Below are 15336 nucleotides of genomic sequence, written 5' to 3'. Positions count from 1 at the left end.
CTTGTATGAGTGACTACGTCCTTTAGGTTGTCTTGTATGAGTGACTACGTCCTTTAGGTTGCTTTGTATGAGTGACTACGTCCTTTAGGTTGCTTTGTATGAGTGACTACGTCCTTTAGGTTGCTTTGTATGAGTGACTACGTCCTTTAGGTTGTTTTGTATGAGTGACTACGTCCTTTAGGTGGCTTTGTATGAGTGACTACGTCCTTTAGGTTGTTTTGTATGAGTGACTACGTCCTTTAGGTGGTTTTGTATGAGTGACTACGTCCTTTAGGTGGTTTTGTATGAGTGACTACGTCCTTTAGGTGGCTTTGTATGAGTGACTACGTCCTTTAGGTTGCTTTGAATGAGTGACTACGTCCTTTAGGTGGTTGTATGAGTGACTACGTCCTTTAGGTTGTTGTATGAGTGACTACGTCCTTTAGGTTGTTGTATGAGTGACTACGTCCTTTAGGTTGTCTTGTATGAGTGACTACGTCCTTTAGGTTGTCTTGTATGAGTGACTACGTCCTTTAGGCGGTTTTGTATGAGTGACTACGTCCTTTAGGTTGTCTTGTATGAGTGACTACGTCCTTTAGGTTGCTTTGTATGAGTGACTACGTCCTTTAGGTGGTTTTGTATGAGTGACTACGTCCTTTAGGTTATTGTATGAGTGACTACGTCCTTTAGGTTATTGTATGAGTGACTACGTCCTTTAGGTTGTCTTGTATGAGTGACTACGTCCTTTAGGTTGTCTTGTATGAGTGACTACGTCCTTTAGGTTGCTTTGTATGAGTGACTACGTCCTTTAGGTTGCTTTGTATGAGTGACTACGTCCTTTAGGTTGCTTTGTATGAGTGACTACGTCCTTTAGGTTGCTTTGTATGAGTGACTACGTCCTTTAGGTGGTTTTGTATGAGTGACTACATCCTTTAGGTGGTTTTGTATGAGTGACTACGTCCTTTAGGTTGTTGTATGAGTGACTACGTCCTTTAGGTTGTTGTATGAGTGACTACGTCCTTTAGGTTGTTGTATGAGTGACTACGTCCTTTAGGTTGTTGTATGAGTGACTACGTCCTTTAGGTTGTTGTATGAGTGACTACGTCCTTTAGGTTGTTGTATGAGTGACTACGTCCTTTAGGTTGCTTTGTATGAGTGACTACGTCCTTTAGGTGGCTTTGTATGAGTGACTACGTCCTTTAGGTGGTTTTGTATGAGTGACTACGTCTTTTAGGTGGTTTTGTATGAGTGACTACGTCCTTTAGGTTGCTTTGTATGAGTGACTACGTCCTTTAGGTTGCTTTGTATGAGTGACTACGTCCTTTAGGTTGCTTTGTATGAGTGACTACGTCCTTTAGGCGGTTTTGTATGAGTGACTACGTCCTTTAGGCGGTTTTGTATGAGTGACTACGTCCTTTAGGTTGCTTTGTATGAGTGACTACGTCCTTTAGGTTGTCTTGTATGAGTGACTACGTCCTTTAGGTGGTTTGTATGAGTGACTACGTCCTTTAGGTTGTCTTGTATGAGTGACTACGTCCTTTAGGTTGTCTTGTATGAGTGACTACGTCCTTTAGGTGGTTTTGTATGAGTGACTACGTCCTTTAGGTTGTCTTGTATGAGTGACTACGTCCTTTAGGTTGTTTTGTATGAGTGACTACGTCCTTTAGGTTGTCTTGTAGGAGTGACTACGTCCTTTAGGTTGTCTTGTAGGAGTGACTACGTCCTTTAGGTTGTCTTGTAGGAGTGACTACGTCCTTTAGGTTGTCTTGTAGGAGTGACTACGTCCTTGAAGTTGTTTTGTATGAGTGACTACGTCCTTTAGGTTGTCTTGTATGAGTGACTACGTCCTTTAGGTTGTTTTGTATGAGTGACTACGTCCTTTAGGCAGTTTTGTATGAGTGACTACGTCCTTTAGGCGGTTTTATATGAGTGACTACGTCCTTTAGGCGGTTTTGTATGAGTGACTACGTCCTTGAAGTTGTTTTGTATAAGTGACTACGTCCTTTAGGTGGTCTTGTATGAGTGACTACGTCCTTTAGGTTGCTTTGTATGAGTGACTACGTCCTTTAGGTTGTCTTGTATGAGTGACTACGTCCTTTAGGTTGCTTTGTACCGGTTTTGCTGCAGCATGATCCTCTCAGTTTGCTCACCCAGGGGGGTATGAACCCTATATCGCTCTATTTTGAGGCTCATCAGTTGGAAATGTATGTGTGATCTGAGGATTATTTGTTGGGTTCATGAACTGGGGTTCATTTTTTTTTTTAAATTGCTGTGCAGATGTCTCAAGAATTCGCACAGCTGTCTCAAATAATCTTTTTTCTGCCCAATCTATTTCCTATGATCGTCAGTTCCATCTAGTGGCCATAGTGCAGTATTTTCCTGACGTACCTCAATCACAATACCACATTACGGCCACTAGATGGAGCCGACGATCATAGGAAATAAACATATTAGGCAAATATAGAGGTTTTTCATGACTGCTGTGCGAATGCTTGAGACATTCACTAAGCAGACCCCATTGTTCTGTCAATATTAACAAAGGTGGGAGGGGATGAGCCACGTGGATAATTGCTACCTGAACCATTGCCTCAGGTGCTGCCATAGTGAGCGACCAGTTCAGGATATCCAACCTATGTAATCAGCTGTTTCCACTGGTCATTGGCTGGCAGGTCAAGCTGGCCAGGAAATGCATGAGCTACAAGGATTGGAACAGACCATACAACACTGCTTGGAGGAGGTGCCTTTAATCCATATGGCTTGAGCAACTGCTGCTGTAACTGCTTACCTCCTCCTTGCTGGCTGTGCGCAAATGTGGCAGCACAGAGGTAGGCCTTGCTGTCACATATAGGCATACAATACTTGTCACCAACAGTTCCCAGTTACATAGCAAAGATCGGAAACTGGTAGGACGGGTTCCCAATCAAAGGGATCACTGAGACAGCCAATAGGAGAGGTCACGTGATTGGGAAGCCCATGAAAAGCCTCCGGCATTACATTTTCTTACAGGGTCGGCAGGAAGGGGTTAAAAAGTTGACTAAAGTTGGACTTTAATTTGTCTCCTCAAAGTCTATTTACCACCATATGTCCATCCAAGACTATCCTGTCAACAGGGTGACAACGCTGCTGTGCAATTCCAAAGCAGAAGAAACAGTGTTGTCACCCTGTTAGAGGAAGTGGAGAAATAACTGATGTACTGGCAGGATCTGGGTTTATCAGCACTTCCTGTCTAGAAATGAAATGGGTAAAAATCTCCCCAGTGGGGACTGTACTTAAAGATTTGGCTGGGAGTTGGGGTTTTAAAAATCTGGGGATCTCAAATATTCACAATAAGACCTTACTGGAGGCCGAAGCCACAGCTGATGCACCTAGGTGGGGGACCCCAAATGTTCACAATAAGACATCACTGAATTATGATTCACAGCATACTTCGAGGGGGACCCCCATGGAATCCTGACTCATAGCTGACACACCTAAGCGAGGAGACCTAAAAAGTCAAAATAAGACCCCATTGGAATCCTGACTCATGGCTGACACACCTAAGTGAGGGAACCCTAAAAACTCACAATAAGACCCCACTGGAGTCCTGACTCAAAACTACAACCCCACCTAAGTGAGGAGACCCTACAAATTCACAATATGGACCCAATGGAGACCAGACCTTCAGCTGATGTCTCTAGAAGAGGAATCACAAAATTTGACAATAGGACCCTACTGTAAAGTTCTGACCCACAACTAACATACCTAGAAGAGGGTCTCAGAAAGTTCACAATAGAACCTCATTGGAGTGCTGAAGCACCTAGAAAAGGGACCCCAAAAATTCACAATAAGTCTCTAATGGAATCTTGATCCACAGCCAGCACACTAAGGAGAGGGGACCCTAAAAATTCACATTAAAAACCCACTAGAGTCCAGACTCAACACAAAAACATCTAGACAAGGATCTCAAAAATCCACAGTAAGACCCTAACTGGAGTCCTGGCACACCTAGACAGGGGACCCCAAAAACTCACAGCAAAATTTTACAATTGGAACCTACTGGAACTTTGACCCACAACATGCAGGGAAGGGGGGCCCAAAAAATTCACAAAAAGTCACCATTGCAGTCCTGCCCCATGGCTGATGCATCTAGCCGAGGGGACCCCAAACTTTCAAAATAAGACTCAACTGGAGTCTGTACCAACATCTTGGACACCTAGACAACCTAGACAAAAATTCACAGTAAAACCCCAGTGGAGTCCTGACCCACAGCTGAGGCACCTACAGTACATGCAAACATACTAAGAAATGTAGACATTTTCATCTGGAGATAAAAGTTGTCCAATAAGTTCATTAGGTTTGGAAAGCCACATTGCATTGGCCAAGTGCCGGGCCATATTTCTTACCTGCATCCATAACTCTCCCGGGCCGGTCACCGCCGAGCGCCCCACTTCCACGAAGAAATAGTTGTCGGAATGGCCACAGCGGCGCACATTCATAAGCTGAAGGGTGACAGATGGGTTGTCACAGCGGAGGCGCAGGAGTCCCAGAGTACGATCCGTCAGACACAGGCGGTAGGTTCCTGAGAGGTTGCGGGTTTGACCGAGTCCGCGGGGGCGTACGCTCACCTGCCATACCTCCCTGAATGGTGGAACAGGCCAAGTCGAGGTGTCAGCAGAGGTGGACAGGGAACGAGCTGGAAAAGAGGAAAAGGAGAGAGACACAAGAGATGAGAATTATTTTAATACCTTGAAAACCGACTGTCAAAATGTAATTAAAGAAAAAAAAATCAAATGCTCATGTATCCTGCCAACTTTCCATTCTGAAGATCTGAAGAACTCTGCTCCACAAGCAACAAAAATGTATCGTCCACAGAGCGTCTCATAAACCACATAAAAATGGAATAAAAATCTGATGCCAGTAAGAGCCATGTAAGTGGACCTAAACGTTATTTTCATTTATGGATTAGGAAATGGTTATTGCTTCTCCCTAGGCTGAAGCCCAAATTATTGGTTTTCCTATGGGGAGCCCACAGCACTGTAGTAACCTACTACACTTCCTTCTTCCCATTTATTACCAGCGCAGTACTAGGAACCATGTCCTCTTCCTTCTCCCCATTCATAAACCAGCACAGTGCTAGGAACCATGCCCTCTTCCTTCTCCCCATTCATGGGCCAGCATGGTACTAGGGACTATGCCCTCTTTCTTCTCCCCATTAATGAGCAAGCATGGTGCTAGGAACCATGTCCTCTTCCTTCGCCCTATTCATGAGCCAGCACAGCACTAGTAACCATGCCCTCTTCCTTCTCCCCATTCATGAGCCAGCACAGTACTAGAAACCATGCCCTCTTCCTTCTCCCCATTCATGAGCCAGCACAGTACTAGGAACCATGCTCCTCCCTAGGCCGAAGACCCATTTATTGGTTTTCCTATGGGGGAGCTAACAGCACAGCGCTGTAGTAACCTACTACACTTCCTTCTTCCCATTTATTAACCAGTACTAGGAACCATGCTCCTCCCTAGGCCGAAGACCCATTTATTGGTTTTCCTATGGGGGAGCTAACAGCACAGCGCTGTAGTAACCTACTACACTTCCCTCTTCCCATTTATTAACCAGTACTAGGAACCATATCCTTCCCCCCCCCCCCCCATTCATAGACCAGTGCAGCACTAGGAACCATGTCCTCTTCCTTCTCTCCATTCATGAACCAGCACAGTACTAGGAACCATGCCCTCTTCGTTCTCCCTATTCATGAGCCCGGACAGTACTAGAAACCATGCCCTTTTCCTTCTCCTCATACATGAGCCAGCACAGCATTGGAAACCATGCCCTCTTCCTTACCCCCATTCATGAGCCAGCATGGTACTGGGAACCATGCCCTCTTCCTTACCCCCATTCATGAGCCAGCATGGTACTGGGAACTATGCCCTCTTCCTTACCCCCATTCATGAGTAAGCATGGTACTGGGAACCATGCCCTCTTCCTTACCCCCATTCATGAGCCAGCATGGTACTGGGAACTATGCCCTCTTCCTTACCCCCATTCATGAGCCACCATGGTACTAGGAACCATGCCCTCTTCCTTGTACCCTTTGATGAGACAACATGGTACTAGGGCCTATGCCCTCTTCCTTCTCCCCATTCCTGAGCCAGCACAGCACTAGTAACCATGCCCTTCTCCTTATCCACATTCATGAGCCAGCACAGTGCTAGGAACCATGCCCTCGTCCTTCTCCTCATACATGAGCCAGCGCAGCATTGGAAACCATGCCCTCTTCCTTCTCCTCATACATGAGCCAGCACAGCACTTGAAACCATGCTCCTCCCTAGGCCGAAGACCAAATTTATTGATTTTCCCATGGAGGAGCTAACAGCACTGTAGTCACCTACTATACTTCCTTCTCTCCATTAATTTACCAGCACAGTACTAGGAACCACGTCCTCTTCCTTATCCCCATTCATGGGCCAGCCTAAAACTACCGGTAGGTGCTGCCTCATCAGGCTGGTGACAGATCATGGGAATGAAATTTGCGGAGTCACCACCCCCTCTCCTTACGGTCACTCAGAACTCAGTAGGTATTCGCCTTCTTGCGAGCAGTGTGTTTGAGTGGCGGTTGGGGAGGGGGGGGGGGGGAGCAAGGGTGCTGTCAACCATGCCTGCTCAAAATCCAAGCCACAATCATAAGCAGGGCTACATGCACTTTGTACTACGGGAGGAACTAGAGGAAACCAAGTTCTTTCTGGTGAGACTTTAATCCCATCCTAATCATCTGATCAAAGTCATAGTGATGACGTGATTGGTGACCCCGATCGTAAACAAAGACCAGGCTCTGTTAGTGACAACAGTCACAGTGCTGGGGGTGTCAAGCGAGGGCACTACTAGTTTAAACCAATGACACTGGCTGTTAGACTATATGTGGCAGTACGGCCTTATGAGTAGCGTGGTCAGACATGGTAGCTCAGACATGGGCACCGTCAATCATGGTAGCTCAGCATCCAAGCCACTATCCAATGAAACTCATTTTTACAAAAAGTTAGTTGACTTCTCATAACCCCTTTCCACCGGCTCCCACTGCCCTATGATCTTCATGATTATGAGATCACAGCGATTGGCTGTCATAGTGATGATGCCCTATCAATGCAAAACAGCAAGTCCAACCCACCACCGCGCCACCACATATACCTATGTTGGAGTTAAACCTTCCACACACCTTTTAAAGCAAAAAACAAAAAGTTTTGGCTTTCGATACATTGTAACATCCTGACATCTGATCCCTGAATGCGCAGCAAACGGTTTGTCATGGTAAGCACTGAGCTACTGTCGATGGAAAAGGTTTCAATCATAGCACGGTGCAGATTAAAATCTCCCCCATGGTCAACCAATCCCGAGAAAAACCTCTACAAAATATCTCAAAGTGACAACCATCCACAGGAGGCCACCATCCAATCACCTCCAACCCGCTGAGGGCAATTACTTCTACTGAACAGGTCACCGCCACCATCTGAAATATTGACCAAAAATATAAAAAAAAACACCAAACATTATATATATATATATATATATATATATATATATATATATATATATATATATATATACATATATAAATACAGACAAAAAAAAAAAAACTTATGTGCTTTACAGATTAGGAACTGGTTATTGCTCCACCCCAGGCTGAAGCCCAATTTATTGGTGTTCCAGCAGGGGTTCCTTAGAAGGCCATTGCTTACAAGGAGACCTGTCATTGGATACATTTTTCATGTAAAGTATTTGTCAGTGTAAAGTTTCCTGGTATTCACCTTACCCCCTCCAACAATGCCTTCATGCCTTTCTCTCCAGAAGAATGGCACCATCTTTGTTCAGGCATCATCCATCTACTTCCTGCACCTAGATGCCGGATCAAAGATGACTCACATCTAGCTGTCTGTGTGGGTCTTGGCTGTATCCACAAATGCCTGATGTAGATCAGCCCTCTGCTGCTGCCTCTCCCCTTGCTACAAAGTTACAATGTACAGTCTGATCACCAGGGGACAGGAGACCAAGGAAATACTGCTTCCTGCCTGCAGCAGGCCAGCAATGTAATTTCAGCCCAGAGATCAGCTTGGTGGGTGTAATATATATATATATATATACATATATATACATATACATACACATACACACACATACACACACACACAGACAAAACTATATTGCCCCAAGTATTGGGCCGCCGGCCTTTCCCCCGCACATGACCTTTAATGTCCCCCCAGTCTTACTCCGTAGGGTTCAATATTGAGTTGGCCCCACCCTTTCCACACACATGACCTTTAATGGCCCCCCAGTCTTAGTCCATAGGGTTCAATATTGAGTTGGCCCCGCCCTTTCCACACACATGACCTTTAATGGCCCCCCAGTCTTAGTCCATAGGGTTCAATATTGAGTTGGCCCCGCCCTTTCCACACACGACCTTTAATGGCCCCCCAGTCTTAGTCCGTAGGGTTCAATATTGAGTTGGCCCCGCCCTTTGCAGCTATAACAGCTTCAACTCTTCTGGGAAGGCCGTCCACAAGGTTTAGGAGGGTGTCTATGGGAAGGTTGGACCATTCTTCCAGAAGCACATTTGTCAGGTCAGGCACTGATGTCGGGGGAGGAGGCCTGGCTCGCAGTCTCTGCTCTAATTCATCCCAAAGGTGTTCTATGGGGTTGAGGTCAGGACTCTGTGCAGGACAGTCAAGTTCCTCCACCCCAAACTGGCTCCTCCATGTCTTTATGGACCTTGCTTTGTGCACTGGTGGGCAGTCATGTTGGAACAGGAAGGGGCCATCCCCAAACTTCATACAAAGTTGGGAGAATGAAATTATCCAAAATGTCTTGGTATGCTGATGCCTTAAGAGTTTCCCTTCACTGGAACTAGGGGGCCAAGCCCAACCCCTGAAAAACAACCCCACACCATAACCCCCCCTCCATCAAACTTTACACTTGGCACAATGCAGTCAGGCAAGTACCGTTCTCCTGGCAACCGCCAAACCCAGACAAATCCATTGGATTGCCAGACAAAGAAGAGTAATTGGCCCCTCCAGAGAACATGTCTCCATGTTCTAGAGTCCAGTGGCAGCGTGCTTTACACCACGGCATCCGACGCTTTGCATTGCACTTGGTGATGGAAGGCTTGGATGCAGCTGCTCGGCCATGGAAACCCATTCCATGAAGCTCTCTACGCACTGTTGTTGGGCTCATCTGAAGGCCACACCAAGTTTGGAGGTCTTTAGCTATCGACTCTGCAGACAGTTGGTGACTTCTGCGCACTGTGTGCTTCAGCTTGCGCTGACCCCGCCCTGTCATGTGACATGGCCTACCACTTGGTGGCTGAGTGGCTGTTGTTCCCAGTGGCTTAACTTTGTTATAATCCCACTAACAGTTGAGCGTGGAATATTTAGTAGCCCGGGAAATGTCACGGATGGACTTATTGCCCAGGTGGCCACCTATCACGGGACCACGCTTGGAGTCACTGAGCTCCTGAGAGCGACCCATTCTTTCACCAATGTTTGTAGAAGCCGTCTGCATGCCTAGGGGCTTGATTGTATGCACCTGTGTCCATGGAGGGGATTGGAACACCTGAATCATGTGATTGGGAGGGGATTGGAACACCTGAATCACATGATTGGGAGGGGATTGGAGCACCTGAATCACATGATTGGGAGGGGATTGGAGCACCTGAATCACATGATTGGGAGGGATTGGAGCACCTGAATCACATGATTGGGAGGGGATTGGAACACCTGAATCACATGATTGGGAGGGCGGGGCCAATACTTTTGGCAATATAGTGTATAGGTGTGTGTGTATATATATATATATATATATATATATATATATAAAATATTTCATATACCCCTATATATACACACACAGATACTGTAATATATATATATATAATCACACACACATATACACACACACACACACACACACACACACACATACATACACACACATATGGAGGCAGTCATGCCTGCTCATTACATACACAGCCTCTGCTTACATATTTGTACAGATACATAACTAGTTGCGATTTGCTGCTCCTTCCCACAAGGAAAGTCTAGTAGCCGATTGCATTAAAACAATGCTCTCCCCCTGTGGCTAGTAACAGAGATATTTGGCTAGTGAGCTCCCCCTAGCTGCCGATCTAAAAATCTCCATATTTAACACACAAATCAGTATGTGGAAGTTTGTCAACATGCGCTTCGGCTATACAAGGTAAACGTCACGATAAAACGGCAAGGAACAAAAAAAAAAAAAAGGCGCTCACCGGCAATACAGCGCGCCTTCCCTTTAAACCGTATGACATCATCCACATAAATACTACATGACATCCATTAATATTTAACGACTATAATTACACCGATTACATTCCTGCATAGGACGCCGGCTGCATTCATTCCCCCGGGGAGCGCAACAAGACCAGCACTGATTTCACTGATCATTGTTATGAATTATTGATCCGTTATCGGTATACTGTTGGCATTAATGTGGCTGGTTCAGTGTTCTGTGTACAGCACTGCGGTATATGTCAGAGCTACAGTGATGTCACTAAGTATTTTCCTCTTCCTGATTTTTATTTTTTTGTGCATATTTGTCACATTTAAAAGGATTCAGATCAAACGAATTTTAACCCCTTCACGCCGGCGCCTCCCGGCCCTTTAAGAGTTTCAGAAGCCGAGACGGACGGGGTTTAGGGATCATGTGACCGTTGTAACGCGTCGTCACGGCGGTCACATGATCGGGAAAGGTCCCGATCGAAAGAGGAGATCAGGACCTCTCCATGAGTACCAGACGTGTGTGCTGGGAGCACGCTCTCAGCACATATGTTTTTTCTTACCTGAACGCAAATGTGCGGCCGCTCGGTGTCTAGGCCCAGACGCACACATTTGTGTGCGGCCGGCGTGAAGAGGTTAATATTACACAAAGATAACCCGACTAAATACAAAATGCAGTTTTTAAAATGAGGATTTCATTTATTAAGGGGAAAAAAAAAAAAAAACCTGTCTCAATCTGCCCGGCCCTATGTGAAAAAGTCATTGCCCCTCCCCCCTCCGTTGCTAAATCATGAATGAACTGTGATTAACCACATTTTTTGGAAAGCAAAGTTACATTTCACTTGCCACACCCAGGCCCGATTACTGCCAGAGCTGTTGAATCAAGAAATCCCTTAAACAGAACCTGACAAAGTGAAGCACGCTAAAAGATCTCAAAAAGCAACACGTCATGCCGCAATCTATTTATTAAAGGGAAAAAAAGCTGTCCCAGCCTGCCTAGGCCCATGTGAAAAAGACAAGGAAGCCTATCCTGCCCTCAGCTAATAATGGAATCTTCTACTCTTCCAACCACTCCATCCCCCACAGTTACTACCTTTTGTACCACTAGCCCCTCCCTCCTAGATTGTAAGCTCCCAGGATCAGGGCCCTCCTATCCCTCTTGTATTGAACTGTATTGTCTCCCGTTATATTGTAGAGCGCTGAGCAAACTGTTGGCGCCATAAATCCTGTATAATAATAATAATTGCCCCCTAAACCTAGTAACGTCTTGGCCCACCCTTGGCGACAACAGCTGCCATCGGGCGTTTGCGGTAACTGGCAACGCGTCTTTCACATCACCGTGGAGGGATTTTGGCCCCTCGTTGCAGAAATGTTAGAATTCAGCCACATTGGAGGGTTTTCCAGCATGAACGGCCTGTTTAAGGTCATGGCACAGCATCTCAATCAGATTTAAGTCCGGACTTTGACTAGGCCACTCCAAAACCTTCATTTTGGAGGGGGGGGGGGGTTTGAGTCATTTAGAGGTGGACTTGCTGGCGCGTTTTGGATCATTGCCCTGCTGCCTAACCCAAGTGCGCTTGAGGTCAAGAACTGTTGGCCGGACATTCTCCTTCAGGACTTTCTGGTAGAGCGCATAGTTCCATCAATTATGGCAAGTCATCCAGATCCTGAACCCAGACCATCACACTACCACCACCATGTCTCACTGTTGGTATGATGTTCTTTTTATGAACTGCTGTGTTTGTTTTATGCCGGATGTACACCTTCCAAAAAGTTCAACTTTTGTCTCAGTCCACAGAATATTCGCCCAGAAGTCTTGGGGATAATCCAGATGTTTTTGGCAAATGTGAGACGAGCCTTTGTGTTCTCTTTGGTCAGCAGTGGCTTTGGCCTTGGAACTCTCCCATGGAGGCCATTTTTGCCCGGTCTCTTTCTTCTTGTTGAGTCATGATTACGGACCTTACCTGAGGCAAGTGAGGCCTGCAGTCCTTTAGATGTTGTTCTCGGTTCTTTTTGACCTCCTGGATGAGTCGTTGTTGTGCTCTTGGAGTCATTCTGGCCACTCCTGGGAAGGTTCACCACTGTTCCAAGTTTTCTCCATTTGTGGATAATGGCTCTCACCGTGGTTCGCTGGAGTCCCAAACCTTAGAAATGGCTTTGAAACCCTTTCCATGTCAATTACTTTGTTTCTCATCTAATCTTGGATTTTTTTTAGATCGCAGCACAATGTGTTGTTTTTTTAGATCCTTTAGCGGCTTTACTTTGTCAGACAGCTTCTATTTAAGGGATTTCTTGATTCAACAGGTCTGGCAGTAATCAGGCCTGGGTGTGGCAAGTTAAATTTAACTTAACTTTTAAAAAAAATGTGGTTAATCACAGTTCATTCATGATATAGCAACGGGGGGGCAATTAGTTTTTCACACAGGGCCAGACAGGTTTGGACAGCTTTTTTCCCTTAATAAATGAAATCATTATTTAAAAACTGCATTTTGTATTTATTTGGGTTATATTTGTGTGAGATTAACATTTGTTTGATGATCTGAATCATTTATGTGTGACAAATATGCAAAAAAAATATGTATCAGGAAAGGGGGGCAATTACAGTGTAAGATTCTCTGGTACAGAGACTGATGGGACTGTGGGGGAGGGGACATTAGAGTGTAAGCTCCTCTGGTACAGAGACTGATGGGACTGTGGGGGAGGGGACATTAGAGCGTGAGCTCCTCAGGTACAGAGACTGATGGGACTGGCTCAGTGTTCCCTGTACAGCACTGCGGTATATGTCAGAGCTATATAAATGTATAATAATAATAGTGTGACTGTGGGGGGAGGGGACATTAGAGTGTAAGCTCCTCTGGTGCAGAGACTGATGGGAATGTGGGGGAGGAGACATTAGAGCGTAAGCACCTCTGGTGCAGAGACTGATGGGAATGTGGGGGAGGAGACATTAGAGTGTAAGCTCCTCTGGTGCAGAGACTGATGGGAATGTGGGGGAGGAGACATTAGAGCGTAAGCACCTCTGGTACAGAGGACTGATGGGACTGTGGGGGAGGGTACATTAGAGCGTAAGCTCCTCTGGTACAGAGACTGATGGGACTGCGGGGGAGGGGACATTAGAGCGTAAGCTCCTCTGGTACAGAGGACTGATGTGACTGCGGGGGAGGGGACATTAGAGCGTAAGCTCCTCTGGTACAGAGACTGATGGGACTGCGGGGAGGGGACATTAGAGCGTAAGCTCCTCTGGTACAGAGACTGATGTGACTGCGGGGGAGGGGACATTAGAGCGTAAGCTCCTCTGGTACAGAGACTGATGTGACTGCGGGGGAGGGGACATTAGAGCGTAAGCTCCTCTGGTACAGAGACTGATGTGACTGCGGGGGAGGGGACATTAGAGCGTAAGCTCCTCTGGTACAGAGACTGATGTGACTGCGGGGGAGGGGACATTAGAGCGTAAGCTCCTCTGGTACAGAGACTGATGTGACTGCGGGGGAGGGGACATTAGAGCGTAAGCTCCTCTGGTACAGAGACTGATGTGACTGCGGGGGAGGGGACATTAGAGCGTAAGCTCCTCTGGTACAGAGACTGATGTGACTGCGGGGGAGGGGACATTAGAGCGTAAGCTCCTCTGGTACAGAGACTGATGTGACTGCGGGGGAGGGGACATTAGAGCGTAAGCTCCTCTGGTACAGAGACTGATGTGACTGCGGGGGAGGGGACATTAGAGCGTAAGCTCCTCTGGTACAGAGACTGATGTGACTGCGGGGGAGGGGACATTAGAGCGTAAGCTCCTCTGGTACAGAGACTGATGTGACTGCGGGGGAGGGGACATTAGAGCGTAAGCTCCTCTGTACAGAGACTGATGGGACTGCGGGGGAGGGGACATTAGAGCGTTAGCTCCTCTGGTACAGAGACTGATGGGACTGGCTCAGTGATCTCTGTACAGCTCAGCGGCAGGGGCGGACTGACCATTTGGAAACTCGGGCACTGCCCGAGGGCCTGGGGTCAGTAGGGGGCCATTTTTGAGTTTGGGCAAGGACACAGGGGCCCCATGATCCCCTATTGCCTGGGGGCCCCCATGAGTTGTCAGTCCGCCCCTGCTCCGCGGTATATGTCAGAGCTATATAATGTTCCCTACTTGTAACATGTAACAAATATGAGACAGTTGCAACATTTGATATACACAGATTAGAGAGATACAATTTGATACAATTTTCTGAATTCCAATCGATTCCACTTAAAGGACAGCCACAGTCCCAGGTCCACACGTGAGCGCAGTTGAAACGTGAGCGGAAATGCGCAGTTGTACAAACACATGACAAACGCGGTAGCCATTATTTGGCGTTGGAGGTTTTGCATGTTCCATGGGGGGGGGGACTTGGCACACCAGGTGTTGTGGAACTACAAGTCCCATGAGACTTCCAGAGACAGGGGCATGATGGGATTTGTAGTCTCACTACAGCCTGCCTCTGGGCTACACTAAACTTTCTGGCCACGCCACGAGAAAGTCGGCGGTTCCCATGGTGATTGTGTTCCGTCAGAAAGTATATATCGACGTGCGTGGCGCAGTTGGACAACCGTTCGGGGATTCTCGCGTCGGCAGTCCGCACGCATTGGATGATTTTTCCTTCTCTGGTAATTTAAAGCTTTTCGAAAAGTTCCAACTTATGAAAGAAAAAAAAAAAAAGTGGAGTGCGCCAGCATGGCAAGGGGAGAACACGAGCAACTGGATTTCAGATCTGTGATTGATGATCGTAACACGTGCGGCCGGGATGGGGATCAAACGACGGACGGCACGATCGGATGGCGGCATGTTTCGCCGCTGTAGAACAAACGGGGGCCACGTTGTAGTCCTGCAGCACAGCGGGGGTTAAACCGTCTGGATGCAGCTGTGTGGGGGGTGAGGGGTTAAGGTGTGACGCTGCGCAGGAAAAACAAGAGAGCTGACGCCAGAATCGCCATAGAAACGCACTTTTTTTTTTTTCCTCCCGCATGCTGGTTTTGGTTACCGTGGCAACACTGCGCCAGGCGTTCGGACTTTGGGGGGGGGTAATGGCAGCTTTGCAGGGGAGAGGAGTGTAAGAT

The 15336-nt window shown here is 46.9% G+C and overlaps 1 protein-coding gene across 1 annotated transcript in view; it reads right to left on the bottom strand.

The window, feature by feature from the left end:
* Positions 1-15336, bottom strand: part of LOC149428695 (insulin receptor substrate 1-like) — a 62314-nt gene that overhangs the window by 35675 nt on the left and 11303 nt on the right. The window contains exon 3 of the mRNA XM_089667105.1: positions 4362-4651. Within this exon, the coding sequence (XP_089523231.1) occupies positions 4362-4651 (290 nt within the window). The remainder of the gene's footprint in view (positions 1-4361; positions 4652-15336) is intronic.

The sequence above is a fragment of the Staurois parvus genome, unplaced genomic scaffold (genome assembly GCF_062004578.1).
Source record: "Staurois parvus isolate SC_StPar_1 unplaced genomic scaffold, SC_StPar_1.0 ptg003027l, whole genome shotgun sequence".
Taxonomy (NCBI): domain Eukaryota; kingdom Metazoa; phylum Chordata; class Amphibia; order Anura; family Ranidae; genus Staurois; species Staurois parvus.
Note: the sequence above shows the minus strand (reverse complement) of the source record. Positions and strands in the feature narration are given on the sequence as shown.